Genomic DNA, 23,622 nt, shown 5'->3' on the forward strand with positions numbered 1-23,622 from the left:
AATTTGGTTTAAATAATTCCAAACAATTCGTCAGTGATTTTTTTTCTTTATTACCATTTCGTAGTTTTGATGTTAATATTTTTTTACCACATCAATTAATAATTTTTTCTGATTAATATAAAAATAATTTGAATTTAACTGTCATGTATTATCAGTGTAATTTTTACACTTTTATATAATTAAAAAAACCAAAATATTTTATTTTTACACTATTATATAATTAAGAAATCAATATGTCTTTTAACGTAATTATTTTAAGGTCAAACTTAGCGTATATAATAATACGTAATTGAATGACAATTTTTTTTACACTTTCAGTATATTATAATAATTAAATTCTTAATATTATTGAATAATTTGTATTATCTTAATACTGTCCACTAACTTTTTTAGACTACCACACTAATTCTTTTAGTAATATAATAATAATATGATTTTTAAGGGATAATAACAATATAATTAAAAATCTATTTGTATGAGAATTTAAGTCAATTTGTTGTCAAATTAAATAGTTTTATTGTGATATATCTACATTTCTTAATTTTTCATCAATAAAACTTCACATAATTGTTTGATAATCATGTTTTAAAGCGTGTTTGGTTGTGCTTCCTTTACATGCCATTTTAATAATTTCACATCAAAATACATTAAAAAAAACATGAAAATTACTGCGTGTTAGAGGTCACTTTGGGATGGATCATAATTGTGATAAAAATCATCATGAATGTGAAACAACATTAAATTACTTCAATTTTTCACATTTTCACCCGGATAATGGTTGTCCATCGTGATTTTATCGTCAAAGCTCACTTATCAACATTTGATTCTTGGTTGCATTTCAAAAAAAAATTTGACAGCTGCTTTTTCAATTTCTAGTTGCATGTGTAAAAAGAAATTAAGTTTTTTTTTATTGTCAATTATTTTGATTAGAAATACAATTTTGAACAATGACTTTAATAACCTAAACATTTATTAATTATTACATCAAATTTTATAAATATTGGTTTACCTTATTTCAAACAATAAATATTGGTTTACCTTATTTCAAATATTTATTATTTATTTTAAAAAAGATATTATAATTTTTTTTTTTATTGTAATAGAAAAAAATATCATCAACATGGTGCAATATGACTAGCATCATTAGGGTTTCAATCTCATGTCACCAAAGAACATCTATTGAGAAATATCAACAATTAATCCTAATTCTTGGTCATAAATTGATTTTTTTTAAGTAGAGAAATTAATCTTGATTCTCGACCGAGAGGTATCCAAATTAAAAAAAAAAAAGGTAGAGAGGGAATTAAAAAGAGATCTGGTGCAGAACTCTATTAAAAAAAAGATGAAAAGTGAGTAATTTGGAAATATATTAGAAAATAAAGAGGGTGATTGTAAAAAGGGAAAAGATTGAAGCACAAGAGAAGAGAAGAGAAGAGAGGAGAGGGGGGGAGAAGGGGTTGCAGAGAGAGAGAGAGAGAGATGTCATCATCTTCAGACCTGGACAGGCAAATAGAGCAGTTGAAGAGGTGTGAGCCTCTTAAGGAGTCTGAAGTGAAGGCGCTTTGCCTCAAAGCCATGGAAATCCTTGTCGAAGAGAGCAACGTTCAAAGGGTCGACGCCCCTGTCACCGTTCGTCACTCTTTTCCCTTTTTCCTCTTTCTGGGTTTCGATTTACTTATGATTTCAGCTCTCACACTCAACAAAATTACCTCGTTGGATTTTAGTTCAATACGATTAGTTAGTTGATAACTACTTTACTTGGGACTTCAATCTATATAGGGCTTGCTATAAATGTCGTATATAGTGATGAGAGAAAGGTTAGGTGTCATTCTTTCATGGGGATTTGGTGTTTTTTGTGTCTCTTTATTTTGACCTATTTACAAAATTCGTTGTTTTGTGCTTTGTTCTGTGTTCAGAGTGTCATGGGGCACACAAAAAGTTTTTTTTTTCATTTTTTTTTTCTGTTACTGTGCATTTGGGGTCTACTCTGCTGTGTTCATTCTTCTTTATGATTCTGCTTCTGGTTTTTGTTGTTTTCAACTGATTAGTTTTGTTGGTTGTCTTGGTCTTTGTGTAGATATGTGGTGATATTCACGGTCAGTTTTATGACATGAAGGAGCTTTTCAAAGTAGGAGGGGATTGCCCCAAAACTAACTATTTGTTTCTGGGGGATTTTGTTGATAGAGGGTTTTACTCGGTTGAAACGTTTCTGCTTCTGCTCGCTCTTAAGGTGATAATTTATTCTTCTTCTCTTATAAAACTGCAAGTTAGAAGCATCTTCTGTGGTTTATGTGTTTATTTTATGCTCTTTTTTTTTTTCTGTATGTTAGATCTGTTTTGGCTGCCTTTTGACATTTTAAAAAAACGTCCCAGTCAGTTTAACCTATGATTATCACAGAAGTGTGGTTGGTCTCCGAGCCATGGGCTTGGTGGTCACTGCATTTATTGTTTTTGTGTTAACTTTTTCAATTTTTTTTCTTTTTTGAGAACACATTTTGCTACTGCTGGAATGAAATTCTACAAGTTTTTTCTATGGGATAGTGTGAGTAATGTAAGGATGCTTTGTTATTGGTGATGCTTTATTAATCTGTTCTGGTACTAAGGTTTTGTCAATAAAAAGTAGAATAAAATTTTGAATTTTGTTCTTTTGGCTGTTGTTTGGTGGATTTGAATACACTGAAATTTATTCAGCAGTTTTGTCCTTTCAATCTCGTCAGACAGGATTTTATTTGCTTGCTCTAGGGACTCGTTTGTTTATAATATGAAGGACTACTCTTTCCTTTTGAGCTTATGTTCTTTTGTCTATGCTGTTTTCTTTAATCTATTTTCTGAGAGGATTTACTGTCCTCATTCTTTCTACTTTGTCTCTTGATGAATTCTTTTTCTTATGATTTTTCTAAAAGAACTAAAGAAGAAAAACAAAAGATAAAGTTTTTTCTGACTTTTGACTACTAGGTTCTGTCAGATGTTGACTACTCATTCTTTTTGTGCTCTTAATGATGTTTCTTTCATTTTATTCGTTATTGTTGTAACTAATTAATGGCATACAATCAGGTGAGGTATCCGGATCGGATAACACTCATTAGGGGAAACCATGAAAGCCGTCAGATCACCCAGGTTAGTCTATCAGCTAAATTAGAAAAAAGAAATAAGTCCTTTTCGTAATCATGATCAAGAAAAGTGGGAAAGACACTAAAAATTTTCCCAACATTTTATGACTCCAGAATACTTATTCAATTTCCATCACTTGACAGGTGTATGGATTCTATGATGAGTGCCTTCGAAAATATGGTTCAGTCAATGTCTGGAGATATTGTACCGATATATTCGACTACTTAAGGTTTGCTAATATCTGATAGATCACCAGATTTGAGTCTTGCATCGGGAGCTACTTCTCCTTAAGAGTTTCTTGATTTGCTGTAAAAATTCTGAAATGGTTTTCTCACTGCAAATTGTGTTTTCCATGCCATGCCATTGCTAATTCCTCTTTCGTTACTTGTAGTGTCTGTTTGTTTTACGGGCACAGGGACTGCTTGTTTTGTTTTTCTTTGAAATTATTGTTCTGGAAAAAAAATTCTGGATTACTTTTCTTTATTATTCTTTCAAGTGTCTAATTCATGCTTGAAATTACTTGCAGAATGTAAACATTCCCTTTCTATTTTAAGAGGGAAAGGGGTTTGGGTGGACTTGAGCTGGGTTAAAATAGGAAGGATGCTTTATGTCTCTTGTCTTCATTTATTTTGAAAGGGAAAGAAGTTTGAGAGGGTGCTTTTAAAATCCATTGATTGGTTATTTTGACAACCTTGTCTAATAAATGTATAGACTGAAAATGCTAGCAAATATTTAATACTCTTTTCGAAACACTCCTTCCATTATTAAGTAAATTATGTGTATTATATAATGGGATTCAATTCAATAATAAAGAGAGCAGTGTTGTCAATCTTACCTGTAGGATCGTATGATCTAGTTTTGTGGCTATTCTGTGCTCTTGATTAGATGTAGAATTGTACGAGTGGGATTACAGTGCCAGGTCACAAGCTTTTGGAATGATCTATCCTCAACGAGTTGCAGAGTGTGCCGTGAAATTGTGGGCTAGGTTTTATGAACTGGTGGGGAAAAGATTATATATTTGCCCTAATCTCTCCCCCTTTTCTTCATGTGACACTCCAATCAAGCGATCTCCCTCTATTCGAACTTGTCTCTGCCATCTATTCTCTATTTGAAGCTCGTTTTGGCTTGGCTTACCTGAAATTGAGAATTTTCCCTGTTTTCTCTGTTTGTGTTCGACCTTGGTAACCATACTTATCTTCAGTCTCTGTTCTTGTTTGGAACCCATTTTGACTTGGGTTGGAGTGTTTCTCTGTTCTGATCTTTGTAGTGGCTAGTGATTCAGTGTTGAGTGGTTCTGTTCTCTGCTTCTCGTTAGAGCATTTCTGATTCAATCCGATCATCTTCCCTGTCCACAATTTTTTGGCTTATAAAAGTAGTGTGAATTGGGCTTGATTTGGGCCTTCATTTAATGTATGTCTTTTTAATCTTTGGACTGGCTTCTAAGTCCAGTACGCCATCTGCTCCCCCCTCCCCCGAAATCATTATCAAATATAAAACGAGATGCATTATTAATAAAAAATTACTACAAAATAAATATCTGAATTGTTATCTAAGTCTTGTGGTATTATTATGCGTCTTAATTAATTATGCATCTTGTGGTATTATTACGCTCTTATATTTTTGGTAGGATTTTTTAATCCGTATACAATCACATGGTTTATGATCTTTCATTGCTTCTCGATCCTCGATAGAATCTCTATTTTAACAACATTGAGGAGTGTCGAAAAAAGTGTTAAAATGCTAGTGTTTCTTGTGCATAGAAATAACCAAAAATTAAGAGACAAGAGGTATAAATGGAAACATTCTTGTGTCAAGTTGCTTGTAAGACAACCTAGCTGCATTTACAGATTTAATTGGTATAGCTTGACTCTTCCGCTAATAGTGTCGTATGTCGATAACGACAAACTGCAGCTTGTCCGCTCTAATTGAAAACAAGATTTTCAGTGTTCATGGTGGTCTTTCTCCTGCCATTTCAACACTGGATCAGGTCAGGAAATTTACCCTAATTTGTTTGTTTTTGTTTAGATTGTACACTAGCAATATTTTTTTATATGATTTATTGTTGATATCTAGATACGAACTATTGATCGGAAGCAAGAAGTACCTCATGATGGTGCCATGTGTGACCTTCTATGGTCAGATCCTGAAGATATTGTGGATAACTGGGGTCTTAGTCCCCGCGGTGCTGGTTACTTATTTGGTGGCAGTGTTGTTACTTCCTTTAACCACTCAAATAACATTGACTATATATGTCGTGCACATCAGTTGGTAATGGAAGGATATAAATGGATGTTCAATAACCAGATAGTTACTGTCTGGTCAGCTCCAAATTATTGCTACAGGTACCTGATCCACTAATTTATTAAAATGTTTTTTCTTATTTGTGTTCTATGTTTTTAGTAAGACACGTTTCATCTTTGTCATAGATGTGGCAATGTAGCTGCAATTCTGGAGTTGGATGGAAATCTTAATAAGCAGTTCCGGGTGTTTGAAGCTGCTCCACAGGTTTGTAGGCAAAGTCACCTGATATTTATTTCCATTATGAATTCCCTACGCAGAGTGTGCTATACCAATTTTCACAAGTTGTAGCAATATGAGCTTCAATCTCTCTATATTGTCAAATTCATTGATTCATGTGATTAAGAATATGCTTTCATGTGACCTTGGGTTCAGTACTATAAGAATGTGTTTTATCCTACTTTGTTTACTTATCAGTTTGTTTTCATTTGGATTGCACTATCTTTGCATGTTTAAGCTAACAATTGGTGTTCCTTGTTCTTCGTTAACATATGATCTCGTGGAAATTTAATTGTGAAATTTGTCAATTGATTTTCAATTTTTTTAATTTTAATGGAATGTAGGAATCAAGAGGAACACCTGCTAAGAAACCAGCACCAGATTACTTTTTATGAAGTGGATTTCTTTGTTTCTATAATCTACATGCTCAAATTGATGTGGGAAACTTGAATCAAGGAGATGATGATGTCTGACTTGGGAGGAATCAGTGAAGGACAAATCAGTTCTGGAGGCAGGAGTTCTGCATCCCATCCGTCTGCTTCAACCATCTTTAGTATCATAGCAGTATTGTGAATTTGTATGTGATTTGCAATATGTTGTTATTACCTTTGTTCATTCGAAAGCTGTGATGGACAGAGGGTTTAGAGGGAAAATGACGTTTGCATATATGAAAACTTGATTAGGACGGATTGGATTGGATTAGGGAATATTGGGAAATAACTTTCCAAATATATAATCTGTGGAAAAAACCCACTGGTTGAGTTTTGATTATAAAGTTTGGGCCATAAAATTTTATTTTCTTCAATTTATGTAGTTCGTGTAAATGTATTATTGCCCAAATTTTAAACCTGGTGGTTGGTACTGAAATATTGCCATGCCGGAATTTGAATTTGAAGGTTCACTTGTCAATGAAAAGGGTCCTCTTTCTAATAAAATATATCGGAATTGTTTCTTTCCATATTTTTTAAATTTTTCGTGAGCATTAGTGTTACTAATCCACAAAAAGAATATGGGGAACACAGGACTTAAAATTAATTTTTCCTATCAATTCTTAATTAATTTTTTAATTTTTAAAATTAATTTCCCCTTAATTTAAACAATTTGTTTTTATTTAAATTAATTTAGAAAAATTCTTAAAATATACACGGACAGAAACATATTTTTATTGTGTGAAAGGGTAGCAGTAATTTATTGAGCTTTTGCTGATGTGTAAAATGCTTGAAGCCTGAGAAGACAAGAAAGCGTGAGAAAACCTAGAATGCAAAGCTTATGACTAGGAAAGCCAACTTAACTAAATGATGATTTATCCCAGTTCAATCATGCAAAAAAGTTTAACTTTCATTAGATTACATTGGCATTGGAAATCCGAGTTATTGTATTTTTTTTAGCCAAAAGTCTGAGTTATTAAAGTGTGATAAGTTGAGTAATATTTAAAAAATAAATAAAAACTTAAAATATGATTTTGGTTTATCTTTTTTGTTTAATATGTAATTTTGATCATATATTTTAAAATAGATTAAGTTAATCAAAATATAAGAAATAAAAGAAATTAATGTAGACAAAATTGATGATTGGTCTAAAATTACACAATTTTTAAAATAAAAAATCAAATGTCTTTATTTAAAAATAAAAGATTAAAAATGTGAATTTAACAAAAGAAGAAATCCAAAATTAAAGCTATAACTAATTCATGCCCCTCTATATATGAGGTGCTCTCGGATGCCGTCGGCATGGATAAGAATGAGGTGCATGTGTATTTTCAATTACGAATGTTATATCCTTTTATTTTATCTTGTTATGCTAAGTTTAAATTTTTTTATATTTTCAAGACATTAAATATATTTAGTTTTATTCTATACTTACCGTATAAAGTAGCATCATGATAGAGTAGAAGGATACAACATTACTCTTTTCAATTACTATCTCACGTTAAAGAAAAATCAAGGCAAAACTATAAAACAACTTTTTATTTACTTAGTTGAGTTGTATGTACTTGTGCAAGAGTAAAGTTAAACCAAAGTTAAACCATGTAGGTTCAAGAATGGGAATATTGTGAAACAATGCATGTTCAAAAGTTAGAAATTAGAAGAGTTAAATATAATTTTGTTGTTATAAGTTAGTGTTTTTAATTTTGGTCTTTTTATTTTTTTTTTAATTTTAATTTTATTTTCTATAAGTTAATATTTTTATCAATTATGATCTATGTAAGATATTTTATTTATTTTCAATTCATCAAAACATGAATTTATAGAAATTATAAATTAAAAATTAAAATCTTAAAGTGACTAAAATTAAAAATCATAAACTTATTAGGACTAAAAATCAAAATAAAAACTTATAAACATTAAAATATAAAAATAACAACTTAGAATTATAAAAATAAATTCATAGGAAACAAAAATAAAAAAAAATACAAAAATTACAACTTAGAATTATAAAAATATACTCATAGCAAACAAAAATAAAAAATACTAACTTACAAAATCAAAAACATATTTAATTGAAAATGAAAACTTACAGGTCGCGTGGGTCTCGAGCTCACATGTCATTATATTAATCAATGATCACTACTATGCCATCTCAATGTCAATTTAATACTGATTTTTTTAACAAAAAATCCGAAACCAACCACTTCTTGCTACGTCTCCATTCACAGTTGCTGTTCCTGGTCGTTGTTTAAACAAACTCAGCTTCAATCCAATACGATATAATTCATTATTCCACGGATAAAATAGTAAGAAAACTTGTATAACTGTTTCCCTTGGTATGGTATTTCATCATATGGGTGTGTTTAAGTTTTCATCTTTCACTGGATAAACATGAAGAATTAACCATGCTCTAGTCAAAACTTGTTTTGCTCAAGATTCAATAACTTGGTCTGCTTAAAGATATTGGTTTGATCCCTCACACCTGCAAAATTGAATGGCACCCTCAATTTGTTTTCTTCTTCTATCCCTTCTGTTCCTTTCATCCTCCACAAGTGGTGATGAAGAGGGTTTCATCTCTGTGGTCATATCTGATAAGGGGCTTGATTTTGCCAAGGATATTCTGATAGACCAAGCTGTTGCCTCTATTGTTCAGTCTCAGCTGCCACAGATTGAGAAGACTGTGCAAGTCCCTCTTGTTGGAAAAGCCAAAGTGGTTCTTTCTGACATCACTATCAATGATATCCAAGTTAATTCTTCATCTGTTAATACTGGAGAGACAGGCATTGCTCTTGTCGTTTCAGGTGCCACTGCTGACTTGAGTTTGAAGTGGAGGTACTCTGTTAGCAGTTGGTTAGTTCCAATTGGAATTTCGGACAGTGGAACTGCTACTGTAAAGGTATGAATCTAGAATATTACTTTAATTTTATACTGCATACTATAACTTTTATCTTTGAGTAAATAGTTTACTGACTAATATTGTAAAGTGTTTTACATCATGTATAATAAATTTGTTGACTTTTATAATAACTACCTTAAAAATTATATTAACCATGATTTCTAATTGGTTGATTGTAAAAATTAAACTCTTCATCTTTTTGTTTGATGGCTTATAATTTGCTTTGTTGCATTGTGTTTTAATTAAGAAAGGTTGACCTTGAACTAAATAATAAATGTTTTCCTGAATTTGGTTATTTTTATAAAAAATTAGTTAGCCTTGTTGTAGTACTACGGAAGCTATAAAGAGGTTATGGTTGAAATTGCATTTTCCGCGTCTTGCAATTGGTGTAAGACCAACTTGTTAAGGCCTACCAATTCAGTATAATTGAAACTAGGGAATGGAGATATTAAAAAAAGAAAGAAAGAGACGTGGTCTTGAGATGGACAATAAAAGACATTTATTTCAGTATCTGATAGCCAAAACCCCGAGTGAGTAATGTACTTTTGTGCAAATAATTAATTTTTTATACCTGTTTAGTCAATTATATTCCTCATTCTATAGTGTTGTGCTATGTTGGAAGGTTAATGATTTGCAAGTGGGACTTACTGTGAATTTAAGGAACCAAGAAGGAACTCTTAAGTTGATTCTGCTGGATTCTGGATGTCATGTTAGAGATTTATCTATAAAGTTGCATGGTGGAGCAGCTTGGCTTTACCAAGTGTAAGGAACCTTCTTAAGCCATGGTTTTTGATAATTAGGAATTCTTACACATGCTCTATCTTAGACAATTATGTTCTTTTATTGCTGATTAAGGCTTCACAATTCCATGGGGAGACCTTTGGCCGACAGCTATAGTCCCAGAGCTATGTTTCAATTTTTCTGTAATACTTTAATCTTTAGTGTGGGACCTGAATCTGGGAGGCCAGATAAAAGTGTTTCCGTTATCTTTTGCAACAAAAACTATTCTGGGAATATAAAGCTATATTTCTATTTTTTTGCAGGCTAGTAGATGCTTTTGCAGGAAATATAGCATCTGCAGTTGAAGAGGCAATTTCTAAGAAAATAAATGAGGGGATATCAACTCTTGACCTTTTATTGCAATCTCTTCCAAAAACAATCCCATTAGACGAAACTGCTGCTCTAAATGTTTCTTTCGTGGACAATCCAGTGCTGAGTGATTCTGCTATTGAATTAGAAATTAATGGTTTATTCACAGGGAGAAATGAAGTTTTGGTACCTCAAGCTTACCGCAGAGGATCAGACCTTTCTGCTTCCTGTGGTGACAGTTCACCAAAGATGATAACAATTTCATTACACGAAAGTGTTTTCAAATCCGGTTCCTTGGTTTATTTCACTGTAAGTTTCTGAAGTTTTTACCCTTTTTTTTTCATTGCTTAGTCCAATAAATGGAGTTTTCTCTTTCCCCCCTTCCGCTTTTCAGTTTAAGCTATATCTGTGATGTATAATAGTATCATATTACTTGTTGCATTTCTTCCACCGTAATATATTTCAAGTGGATCGTAATGCATTAGCTTATTTCTTTAGGCTTTGGCATTATTTAGATTCTGCAGAAGAAACAATTTCTTTGTTGTTCCACAGTTTGCATGCTTTCTTGCATCATTTATTCATACATATTAGTGGACTGAGTTCTTTAATCATTAAGGTTGGTCATGGAACCTTTTGTTGGAATTGCTCTGAATTTGGAAAAAAGTATTACTTACTGACATCAAATAGACCTTGTGTTGCTGATGCAGATTAGACTTTATGTATTAATTGGGTTGATGCTTTATGAGAAAAAGATTAAAATAGTAGTGCTGATGCTGATTAGGCTATAAGCATTAATTGGGTTGCTCCAATTAACATTTTGCGCTTCGAGCTTTTACGTTGGATACTTTCATGTTATTATAAACTGAAATATAATTTCGATAGTTTGTTGTTCTTTTGCTCAGGCTGATAGTATGCAATGGATTGTTGATGAACTCCCTGATCAGGCCCTTTTGAACACTGCTGAATGGAGATTCCTTATTCCACAATTATACAAAAAATATCCAAATGACGACATGAATCTTAATATGTCTGTATCTTCTCCACCAGATATACAAGTGACAAACAAAGATGTCGGTGTCAACATTTTCATAGACATAACAATTGATGTTCTGGAAGATGGTGAAGTCATACCTGTTGCATGCATCTCGGTGGTATGCTTTAATGAAGTCAATATTGAAGTAGATAGTTTAAAATTTTATGAAGCTTGCACTGTTTAAATAGCCATCCCTCATAATATACTGTGTCTACATTCTGACCAAGCTATATGAAATTCAAGCTTTCCACCATTTTTGTCATCATGTTATCGCGTGCACACACACACATATAACCTTGTATTGATCTTCTGATTAAATTTTCAGAGTTGCCTACTTTTTTTTGTCCATGCCTAAGATTATACTATTTCTTAAAAGTTCTTTATTTTGTAGTGTTTAAAGAGGTAGCCATGACACATGATTATTATCTTGTCTAACAAGTCCATTAATCTTTGTTATTGGTACAGGATTTTAGTGCCTCTTGTGCTGTGGAAATCGTAGGAAACAATCTTGCCGGTTGGCTTAAATTGAGAAAGTTTTCCACGTACTTGAAATGGAGTAAAATAGGGAAACTGCACATGAATTTGATTCAGGTATATTGGAATAAATGTATTCAGCTTTTTATTTTGATATGAAATTGAACAACAACAAAAGCCTTATCCCACTAGTCAGCTATATGAATTATATGACACCATTCGGCCCAATTAAAGACCAAACTTCAGAGATATCATTCATCATGAGATCCTTTTGAACAACTTTCTCCAATGTCCATCTTGGTCTTCTCTCCCCCTTTTTCATAGGAATAAAAACCATGCAATCTACTCTCCTAACCAGTGCTTCTTCTAGTGGCCTTATTAGTATGTGTCCAAACTACCTTAACTACTAATTGGATGAAATTTAACAATACGAACAAATAATTCCTTCTTTTTTTAGGGACTATTCTAGATCAACCCATGAGTGTTTTCTGTTTCAATTAGAGAGACCACAGTGGTATACAAACGTGATTCATTGTCATGTGAACTGCAAAAGTGACACATTTGCCAACCATTTGTTAAACATATATGATATATTAAAGGTGCCAGGTTTATGTTTTGGTCTATTTCCAAAATATTACAAATGACAACACTGCCATAGTTTGAGGGAAAGACCCCAGGGGAGGGGGTAGACATGCAGTATCTTTTTTTCCTGGCAATAATTTAATAAGCGGATAACGTGTACCAACCATCAAGAACTTTTCAACCCATTTACAACCTTTAGCCTTTCATAAACCAAAATTCTGCACATGGTTTAGCACATATGTGATTCCATCTCCTGTACACAACCACTCCATTTATATTTTCACATATATGATTGTTAAACCTTAGTGATTGTATATCGAGGCTATTATGATGAATCTTACTCTTTAACTGTGTAAACATTTACAGTCAGTGACATCAACCGTCCTCAAGACTGTCCTCATACCATACCTAAACTCGCAGTTATTGAGAGGAATTCCACTGCCAATTCTTAATGGTTTTTCCATTAAGAATGCTCGTATATTGTATGCTCCCCCATGGATTACTGTGTGTAGTGATGTTTCTTTCTCAGGAGACTACTATCTCCAACAACTACCAGCTTATGTATCATAAACATGCTCTCAGAGATCTGTCTGCTTAGTGTACTAAGTGGTAATAAGGTAATGAGCAACTTGTCAAGATGGCTATGAAGAGTGAATGACATGAACATTGGTGTAGCTCTGGATTTTACCTATTGTAAATCATGCTGTCCTGAAGATTACATGGAAAAACTGCCAATAGTCAAACGTCCTTATTTGATTTGGAATGCTCTGCAGTTTTTTTAATCAGGGAATGGTATTTTTATATGTAAATTTGTGAAAATAATATATTAACTTTTGTTTGGATACATCATACATAGATTAATATTTTTGTTTTCCCAAGTATTAACAAAAACTATTTTTTAAAATAGAAACATTTATTTCTTCACTACTATCCAATGAGCGAAACAACTATAATAACAGTGTGTTGGAGCATAGATACATTTTTCTTTTATAGACCACATGTATATTTACAGAAAACAATCTTGTTCCAGCTTAATAAGAAATGCATCTTAGCATACACTTTATATTTACGATTTCATATTTTGTATGGCATCGTAGATTAGGTGTCTTAGCATGTGTGATGCCATTGTTTGCTCTGGATTATCTTTGATATCCAAGTCTGTTGGCTTAGAACTCCAAAACTTTACTTTTGAGTTATGTTATATGCAATCTCAAACCAATAAGAATTTTAGGTCTCAAATTCTCCAAAGAATATACGAATAAATTTTAATTTCATCTTTAACCAACTTTTTTTGAAGTGCATTAAGGATATCTCTTTTGCCTACTAATTAGAGATTGATTTTTTTTTAGAAAAATGCTAGATTATATGGAGATATTTGATAAAAAAATAAAAAATAAACATTGAGTGCATGAACTATAGTAACTTTATCATGGTCTTATATGAAATATCTTTAACTCGACTTCAATGAAAATAATTTTAACTTGAAGTAATTTCAACTTGACATTAATCAAATATCTTGAACTTGATGTTTATCTAAGTAATTTCATTGTTTTTACGTAGAGTATTTTTAACTTATCATCGGCTAGAGTATTTTACATGAATGGACAAGAAAAATCACAAATAAATAGATCTTTTTTATTTATTTCAATTTGCTTTCTTTTATTTCAATTTATCTGAATTAAATTTTAATAATTTTCAAATTAAATTACTATTGGTAAAAAAAATTATATCTGAATTTAAATTATTTGTTATATAAATCTAAATATAATTTATACATTTAACCTATACGAAATAAGATGCTAATTAAATGGTGATCTGGAAAGTGGAAACTCGGTGAGTCGCGTTACGAGTTGGGTGGGTAGGAGTTAAAATATAGGTAATTAGCCAAAAGCCCCTTTATTTTTGTATTCTGTGGGCGTCTCTCTCTCTCTTTCTCGCTAGGGATCGCTCTGGTCAGCCATCCGAACTCAACTCAACTCGTTCTATTTCTTTCAACTCACTACTATTAACCCATCCCAGCACCTAATTACTTACACTCACCTTCTTCCATCTCATTTCTCAAACACACACACTTACCCGCCAAAATTTTAATTAACCCTTTCAATTCAAACCTCTTTCTTTTCCTTTCCCTCTCTCTCTCTCTCTCTCTCTCTCTCTAGGGTTTCCCCTTCCATGGAGGAGGCCGTCTCCGATCCCCATCCGGAGATGGAGCAGCAGCAGCAGCCTCCGCCGCTTCAGAACGGGGACTCCGACGAGCGCTGCGCCAAGAAACCTAAATTCGACCAAGGCGCTGAATTCAAGAGAGTGGCGGAGATTGTGCTGGTTCTCTCCACCATGGCCACGGTGCGCGCGGGGAGAAAGCCCTCCGACGCCGAGGTCGAGCTCATGAGGGAGGCTCGCGCCAAGCTCGCCAGCCTCTGCGAGGGTTTGGCTCCGAAGGATATTGTCACCAGGGAAGCTATTGGCACCGTCATTGAGGATCTCGGATTGAACTTCAAGCTCAAGGACCAGAGATTAGGGTTTCGAACTCCCAAGATGTCCATTGCCGAGAGGTATTCCCATGCTAAGTGGAAGGTAACCAACCCTCTCTCTCTCGCTCTCTCTGCTCAATTAACACTCCCCATGCTTTTGACTTACTCATTTTGTTATTTAGTGAGCATATATGTAGAATTAAAAGAAATATCATCTCATTAAGCGGAACTGCTCAAGTTAAAATGTGTATTGGTTGTTTTGAATTATTTGTTATGATAGGTGCTTAAGGAATACTATTATGTCTATCTTGATTGTTGTGAATGTGTCCGAGTTAGGCAAATGAGGATAGCAGTGTGTTTGGATATGCATCCCGCACGTGTAATTTAGAAGCAACGACATGTGGCTTCTACAATTTTTTTTCCCTCAATATTGACCTGAAAACGAGGGTAATGTGTGTTGTCAACGCATTACCAAACACACACTAAGAATGTAGTGTTCCTAGCACTACGAAATTCACCTGATTCTTATGCAATTGTTTTGTATTTTTTTTTATGGAGGAAAAAGGAATCTTTGGCCAGATTATTGTATACCAATATGCATGTAATGCTAAGAAGGATGCTATGCCATTTCCTTTGGTTAGTTTTTTCTCCTTTATTTTCTCTTTATTTACTATCATTTTGGTTCCCAGATGGAAGAAGCAAAGAAAATTTCTGCACCTTCTACACCTTCTACAACTCACACCTCTCAGCCCTTGCAAACAAACATTGTTGGACCAGTTGACAATCGTGTGCCATCACATGTTCGAATTTTTCCTTCTGATAAATCAAGCCACCCATCAATCCCTTCTATGGGTGCCATAGTGTCTATTCCTGCCCATGTTTCTGTGGGATCTTCTGCAGCATTGCAGTATCAAGTGATCAGCAATGAAGTAAGACCACCAGTGGTTTCTGGTGTGATGCCTGGCAGTCACTTGGGGAGAAATGCATCTTCTTTAGCATTGCCTAAAGTTGAACACCCACAGTTCAAAGTTGATGGAGGATCAAATGGGTCTCCTTACATGCTGCAAGTCCAAGGTATTGTCCTCTGAAGCTCCTCACTGGATCCAACTTCCAAGGATTGCTGTAGTTACATTTGCGATTGATGAATGATTTACAGTGCAATATGTTTACATTGAATGATGGAATGTGAATTGAACACATTGACATGAATTTTATTTTACTGTGAAGCAATAAAACACATAACATTAAGTGAATGTTCAGAATAAAGTGCTGTAATTTTATGGATGAATACTTACAGGAGTTTCTTTAATGTTAACCATGGAGTGATGCATGATGAACTTTGAAAGTTGACTGAATTGGTGTATATCTAGGTGAATTGGTCTATTGTGAGGTTATTGAATGGATATAATCTCCTAGCAGATGTTGTTCCCTTTTCCTTGTCTTTAAAGAGTCTGGAATTAAACTACCTTCATTTGTCTTTTTTCTCCTTCAATCTCTATTATTTGTATGTAACTGTCATGGAAAGCTGGCATTAAGGTTTTAAATATCTATTGGCATTTTCTTCTCGTGTTTTTTTTTCCAGCTAAAGGTGGTAGTCTATCCTCTATTGTATCTTTATAATGTGTATGAGTGTATCTTAATGACATTTTAGTCATGAAATTGGAACTGGCAACTGAATGTTAGAACTTTTTAACTGTAGCAAATTCATCAGCAAACCAACCTTTGGTGAATGCTCCAACATGGTCTATACAGAGTCAAGCTGCTTCATTAGCTAGAAGTGCATCAGAAAACAAGGTGCCTGTTCAGAACTCTGTCAAGGTTGAAGGAACACCTGACATAACTGTATCAAGGGCAGGACCACAAATAACAACAGACCCGAGCTTTAAACCATTTATCACTCAAACAGCCCCTGGAACTTTACCTAGTGTGCACCAGCCATTGCAGGCCACAAACATTGTTCAGCCTCCTTTGATTCCTAGTCACACTGACATTGCTAAGATTGTCCAGAAAGTGTTACAACCAAAGCTTCCTGTCCATCCCACGTGGACTCCTCCATCAAGGGACTATATGAATAAGGCTTTCACTTGTCAGATGTGTGAGCTCAGTGTCAATGAGGTTGATACTGTACTTCTCTGTGATGCTTGTGAAAAGGGATTTCACTTGAAGTGCCTGCAGCCATCAGTCTTGAGAGGAATTCATAATAGAGTTGATTGGCACTGTATGAGGTGCTTGAGTTTAAGTGGTGGAAAGCCTTTGCCTCCAAAATATGGTCGTGTGATGAGATCCTCGAACACACCACCAAAATTGCCTTCTAATACAGGTGGCATTCTACCTTGTTCTGAGAAGAAAGTAGAGAACATAGATCCAAAGGTCATCCCACAAACGTTAGCAACAAATGGGAGCTCTGTTCAAACTGTTTGCGGTGGCAATCACAATGTTGAGCTGTCATCTGAATCAAGGATACCAGATACCAAAGATATGCAAGGGACTAACATTTCATCCACCATTGAAGCTATTGATAAGAAGCCTGATCCAAACAACTCTATGAAATCTCTTAGTGCAGCTTCTAGTCCTTCCCCTTGCTTGCTAGGTAAAAATTCTGTTCAACAAATAAATTCTAAGGTTTTGACTGGTAAAGAGACTTTGGAATCTGAGTCTCTTCCTAAATTATCTGAGCCAGCTAAGTGTGAAGATTTGCAATCATCACAAGATTTTCAAGTTGAACATACAATGTCACAAGACAATCCTGAAGTATCATCAGATAAACATGTCGACCATAATATTATGAATAATAAACAGAAGGAATTTCATGGAGGAAAAAGTTTAACTTATGATATTAAGCTTGATGACCAAGATGCTGCACTTGCAAATTTTGTTGGAACTTCTGGAACTAATACTGACGGTACACAGCACTCTGCATTATCTTCAGATAGTTCACATGCAGTAGAATGGATTGGTGATGTAGTACAACTAGTAGATGAGAAAAAGTATTACCAATCTTGTTGTATTGATGGAGTAACATATAGGCTGCAGGGTCATGCTCTTTTCCCCACCAGCCATGGGAAACTAACTCCTTCTAAACTCCAGGCAAGCAAATCATCATGCTTTCCACTATAGTCTAGCAGTTGATTATGTCATACCTGTAGAACTTTATCTGAAAAATTGTGAAGTAGATATGAATACCAAAAAAGTTGTTTTTGGTGTACTTAATTGCTTCTGTTTTGTTTTGATTGATTTGAACCCTTGTGTGGATTGTTATTTTTATAAATTTATAGAACTTTAACATAGGGATTTATTCCATTTTTATTTTCAGTCTATGTGGGAAGATTGCAAAACTGGGTTAAAGTGGGTTAAGGTGACAAACTGCTACTTTCCTGATGATTTGCCAGGGAATATTGGTCATCCGTGTATATCTGAAGTCAACGAGGTATTTTTTTTATACATACAGCTTTATATATAAAATTATAAATAAATGTGTCTTTTTTATTAGATGGATATAAATGCATTCATGCAAGTGTGGAAGTTTGTCATTGGTATGTTAACTATCAGTTTTTATCTAAAGCTAGATTGGCTTACATGCACTTATACTCCATAAACTGTTTATTGGTTTGAACTTGTAATCTATACAGTTAATTTCTATTTTGTTTGATATTCCAATCAAATGATAATGCTCCACATCTTGGACATGCTCACCATTCAGAACCATATATTGCATATGGATATTTTCTTATATGTTTTCTTTGTTGAAGGTTTATGAATCTAATGGTGATAGAACTGAAATGGCTAACTCTATTCGAGGGCCATGTGAAGTCCTCCCATCTGATAAATTTAAACAAGAAAATGACATGCGATGTCAGTTAGGAATTGAGGAAACTTCTAAAGTGCAGCCCATTTTCCTTTGCAGGTTTGTTTCTTTATATTCATCCATCATTCTAGAGAGTTTTTATTTCGTTTTGTTTTTCTTTGTGCCTGTTTCATTCAATTTATAGTTTTATACAATTTTCGTATTTGAGGGCGAGCCCTGGTGCAGCGGTAAAGTTGTGCCTTGGTGACTTGTTGGTCATGGGTTCGAATCCGGAAACAGCCTCTTTGCATATGCAAGGGTAAGGCTGCGTACAATATCCCTCCCCCATACCTTCGCATAGCGAAGAGCCTCTGGGCAATGGGGTACGAAGTTTTATACAATTTTCGTATTTGTAATGCAGCCATCAAGTAGAAAATATGATTATAATTTATCGCATGGTATTCTTGGTAGAAAATGATAGAAAACAGGGAAATGAAACAAATAGCTGAGTATGAAAAGGGAGATAAAATGCTTTTAATTATCGTTTAGGCTTGTCAATTGGTGGTGGAAAATTGGAAATTGAAACACATTTTCATGCTGCTTGCCAATATGACTGAGCATTAAGAATATGTCATGTTTTTCTATTTTGATTTCAATTTGATGAAATTTTGGTTCAAAAGGGAAAAATGGAAAAACTTCGTAATTTTGAGATAATTACCTTACCTGGAAAAGAATGAATACAAGAAAGCTTAATTGTCAATTTAACCTGGCAGACAATCACAAACAAGGACTTTCATGTATATGATGAAGCAAACTCCCTTCATTCTCATGCAAACCCTTGTAATCAACCTAGCGACCAACCCCAGATACGCCATAGTGGGTGGGATAGCACATTCTGGAAGCCAAAGACTGAAATGAAATTGCAAAGAAAGAATAGCAGGCTGAACTGTACTTGCAGTCACCTGAGAAGAGTTGTCCCTGCTGAGTGAGGGTTTGGGGGGGGGGGGGGGGGGAAGAAAAAATTCTACTCTTTGGAAGAAGGGAGGGGGTGGTGGGGTCCTGTCGGCTGATTTTTATTTTTTTTGGGGGGGGGGGGGGGGGGTGGGGTGTTAGTTTTATGTATGACTAGGGTAAGTGCCATTTGCACCCCAAAACAACACTACTGCAGGGGGCAAAAGTGGGTTTTGAAACACATCACAATTGTGCTGTGATTGCACGTGAAAAGCTTGCAATTTGGTTGTGACAGCTTTGACCCCCAAAATGCCATGCAAGGATGTGGCTGTGGGGCCCAGCGGCTGCTCTGAGGTGCTATGGTGTCATATTAATTACCTTGGAAACAGGTGGAATGTGGGGAAGAAAGAAGAGCAGCCTGCACTGTTATGGCAGTCGCCCGGAGAAAAGGTCATCTCTGGTGTGGGTGGGTGGGCAAGAGAAGAGGATGTCTTTTGACAAGAGAAAGAAAGAGGAGGGTGTTGGTGCGTTGCTGCTGGGGGGTAGTTTTTTTGTTTTTGTTTTATGCATGACCTGAGTAAATGTCCTTTTCACCCTTAACCCACCCTCCTCCTAAACGAAACTACTGCAGGGGCAAAATTGGGTTTTTGAAGCCCATAACAATCGTGCTGTGATTATGTCTGAAAATGTTGAGATTTGGCTGTGACCCCAAAAATGCCATACAACAATGTGGCCAGTGTTATCAATTGTGGATTGCAGAAAATGGCGGAAAGCTAATAATCTGCTATATCATATAGCAGATAGTGTCACAGGCAAATAACAAAAGTCACATAGCAGTTGAATTAAGATATATGCATAAAAATAAGTTGTATGCAAGTAAAAAAATGCCTAAAATTGACATATTATAAATTCAAAACTTAAATTGGCTGGAGACTTGCCGAAGATGACAAGAGGATGCAGGGTTCATGCCTCAACCACAACGCCCATAGCAGCCGCAATAGTGGATGAAGTCATGATTGTGGATCCAAGGAATTCCATAACGCAATAGCACTATAGCGCTGCTGTAGTGGCTATTTAACAACACTGGATGTGGCTGTAATGCCCAGTGGCCATTCTGCTCCTATTGCACACTATTAATTACCTTGGTAACGGCCTCTTTTGATAACAACATTGGTTAACCTACTCATCTCGGAAAACATTACAGGGCTAACAAGACCAACATAATCCATGAGTCTAATCTGAGTACTTTACTTTAACTGGCCATTGACAAAAAGAGATACATATGGGCTAACCCAATATTTGGCATTCAGTTAGTCCAAGTTTTAGGAAATATGTGGCTTTGCTAGTCTATTTATTTATGTTCTGATGAAGTTATTTCATAAGCTTGGAATGCAAATAAATGCTATTCTATTTCATTGCTGTTTCTTGCATCATTTTGTGTTTTAGATGCTTAACTCTACTGGTTTTGAAATCAAATATTGAATTCATTGTTTAAAGGTTCTTACCTTCACTATCCGACTACCAGTGTAGCTATTATAATCTACTGGTATATCCACACTATTATTAATCAAACTGGACAAAATCTGAATAAAATCAGAGTTAATATTTTGGCCTTTTCAATTTTTCTTCTCTTCTTTTTGTTTTGAGGTGTCTCAAGTGATTTGACTTGTTTTGCAGGTGGTTTTATGACGAATTCAAGAAGTTATTTCAACCTGTAATCAGTTGATTATGTCTTGGACGTATATGTTTTGTGATTCCTACATGGCGCAATTTTTGTGGTGAGTATTTGACCTACCTGTCCAAATTGTCGGCTGAAACTTTTTTATACCCCAATGTATCTACTGAATATTTCTATCCCCTTAGATCACTTGTGTGCCTTAGTAAAATCGTGGGAACATTGGGTTGGGGTTTATATTCCTGAATTTGGGTTGAATTTATTTCTGAAGCTTTGACTTGTAAACCTGCTAGTTTCTACTATTTCAAAAATAATAATAAAATTCATAGAATCCAAACATGATAATGTGATAATCACATTCTTCTTATCCATGATAAAGCAATTAAATTGGAACAAGGGAAAAATAATTGGAAATTTGGGACAACAAATTAACAATCATAACTAACAAATAGGACTTTCAGCTGATAAAAAAAAAACAAATAGGACTTTCAAGTCGTTTCAAACAGAAATTAGCCTACTACTGTCTTAAAGGTTTTGAACTTAACATTGAAGATATTTTTTAAGAGAAGATACCTGAATTGAACAGAAGTGAATTCTAGCTTGGAACCGAGCAAGAACAGATGAATATAGAGGAAGCAATAAACATGAGCCCACTTGATTAATTTATTGTAGGCATTTTAGCATCATGGACATTAAGTTGTGAATCTACTTTTCATTTATATATTTCCTTCTTTTCATTTATAAAGCCTGAAACAATAGTTAACTAGGTAAATTGAAAAATGCATAACATTTTGGTGTTATAGATAAACTTGGACGATGCAGTTTTTTAATATCTGGCTGCCTTTTTTTGCCTAAAATATGATGCATCCACACTTAATCCTTAATAATTTTGAAGACATATATGAAGGGATGTTAAAAGCGGTATTTGGTGGGTCTTGATTCTCTCCGTCCCAGTTCCTGTGTTGATCTTTGATGTGCTTCTGTTTGGATACAGGTATTTGGTGGGGTTTCGAACAGGATATTTATTGTATGGGTAATTGAGCATGCATTAAGATTCACTTGAGACCCATTATAAGGCACATTGCAGCAACATTGCCTCCTCGTACAAGAATGTTCTATCATTTCAGCATAAATTGCTTTTGATGTAAAATATGTAGCTGAGTCTGTGGACTGCTTAGTTTAGCTTTCGCTTTGGTAGTTTTTTTTTTTTCCGATAGATATTCATTCTGTATAATTCTTTTTTGGGCATTAGGCTCTTTAGGCCCAATAATTACATTATTATCTTTGAATTAGATCAGTGTAGTTCCCTTAGTTTGCTGAATTGTAAGATACTTCATTTGTACAAAAGCCATTTCTTCTAAAATGCATAACCTTGGCAATTTCGTTATCAATTTGGCGACCCGTGATTATTTTTCTAGCTATCGCCTAGGTGTTTCTAGATTCTGCTGGCTGAGCTTTAGTATTGGGTCATGGTTTGTTTACGGCAGGTGTTTTAATAAAATATGTTCAAATCGTCCACTTAATAATAAAATGATATTGATTGAGTCAAGTATATTCACTTCTCTTTTCAAACATGAAACTATTTTCTTAATGCTGAATTTTGGGTTAAGAATTTGAATCCTGCTAACTTCGCGTCCATCATTAGTCGTGCAAAAACTCTCTTGCAGTGGGTCGATCTCGAGATTCATTTCGTTTGCACTTTGTATTGTGTGTAATGCAACAGGGAGTTTTTGTACGACTAGACGGTACGACTACTAAATACTAATACTATTAAACATTGTTTCATCAGTCACTTCATCTTTGTATAGTAATACTCTTAAATTTTCTCAATAAAAAAAATTCTAAATCTGCTCTAGAATTAGTTTTTCGAATGAAAGACATGTCTTAAAATTTTCATTTTGGATAAGATTGGAAACATCAGATACTATTTTTTTTTTCTTTCAAATAAACATACTGACAGGCTTTGTTTATCTCGTTGTTATATTAGAAATATTTTTTATTTTAAATTTTGTCACTTTCTTTGGCAATTGTAGATGCCTATTTTTATACTCACACAAATTATACTGGATGAATAACATGAATTAAATATTACACTTCAATTTTAACATGTATTAATTTTATTGTGGTTTTACATACTTCAAATATATTCTTAGTAAATATTACTCAATTGTTCATTTCTATTAAATAAAGACTAATATTTAAAATAAAATTTAGGTGTTAGTTAGACAAAAAATAAAATTCAGGTAAAAATTTTCTTGACAATTATCTAGCCTATTTTCATAATTAGACAAATTACATTAGTGAATAGTTCAGGTTAGATAATACGCTTGATATATTGATCCTGTTATGATTTTCATATTTCAAATGTAGTTTTAGTAAAAATTGTCCAATAATTCATTGATAAACTTGCAAAATAAAGATATTCAAACCTTTTGTATATCTCATGCATCACACAGGTAAAAAAAAAAAAAAACTAGTTGTGTGTAACGCGACAGGGTGTTTTTGTACAACTTGACAGTACGACTACTAAATACTAATAGTATTAAACATTGTTTTATCAGTCGCTTCATCTTTTTACAGTAATACTTTTATACTTTCTTAAATAAAATAA

General features: G+C 34.0%; 3 protein-coding genes across 3 annotated transcripts; all 3 read left to right on the forward strand.

Annotated features, from left to right (window-relative positions):
- The first annotated feature begins 1,425 nt into the window (after positions 1 to 1,425).
- Positions 1,426 to 6,538, forward strand: LOC100802639 (serine/threonine-protein phosphatase PP-X isozyme 2-like). The gene is given in 8 exon segments (NM_001255273.2): positions 1,426 to 1,629; positions 2,078 to 2,230; positions 3,055 to 3,117; positions 3,255 to 3,340; positions 5,023 to 5,098; positions 5,185 to 5,453; positions 5,538 to 5,616; positions 5,973 to 6,538. Coding segments are annotated over 8 exon segments (927 nt in total). The 5' UTR covers positions 1,426 to 1,479; the 3' UTR covers positions 6,024 to 6,538.
- A 1,677-nt stretch (positions 6,539 to 8,215) lies between these two features.
- Positions 8,216 to 12,974, forward strand: LOC100804747 (putative BPI/LBP family protein At1g04970). Its single transcript, XM_014767207.3, has 6 exons — positions 8,216 to 8,952; positions 9,575 to 9,714; positions 9,996 to 10,350; positions 10,944 to 11,192; positions 11,540 to 11,665; positions 12,497 to 12,974. The coding sequence occupies exons 1-6, from the start codon at positions 8,551 to 8,553 to the stop codon at positions 12,698 to 12,700; spliced, it is 1,476 nt and encodes a 491-aa protein (XP_014622693.1). The 5' UTR covers positions 8,216 to 8,550; the 3' UTR covers positions 12,701 to 12,974.
- Positions 12,975 to 13,483: 509 nt separating this feature from the next.
- LOC100783208 (uncharacterized) lies at positions 13,484 to 22,374 on the forward strand. The gene is made up of 7 exons (XM_041009185.1): positions 13,484 to 14,704; positions 15,291 to 15,675; positions 16,301 to 17,688; positions 17,915 to 18,028; positions 18,351 to 18,505; positions 21,014 to 21,114; positions 22,006 to 22,374. Exons 1-6 carry the CDS (start codon positions 14,303 to 14,305, stop codon positions 21,060 to 21,062), a joined length of 2,493 nt encoding a protein of 830 aa, XP_040865119.1. The 5' UTR covers positions 13,484 to 14,302; the 3' UTR covers positions 21,063 to 21,114; positions 22,006 to 22,374.
- Positions 22,375 to 23,622: the final 1,248 nt, after the last annotated feature.

The sequence above is a fragment of the Glycine max genome, chromosome 14 (genome assembly GCF_000004515.6).
Source record: "Glycine max cultivar Williams 82 chromosome 14, Glycine_max_v4.0, whole genome shotgun sequence".
Lineage (NCBI taxonomy): Eukaryota > Viridiplantae > Streptophyta > Magnoliopsida > Fabales > Fabaceae > Glycine > Glycine max.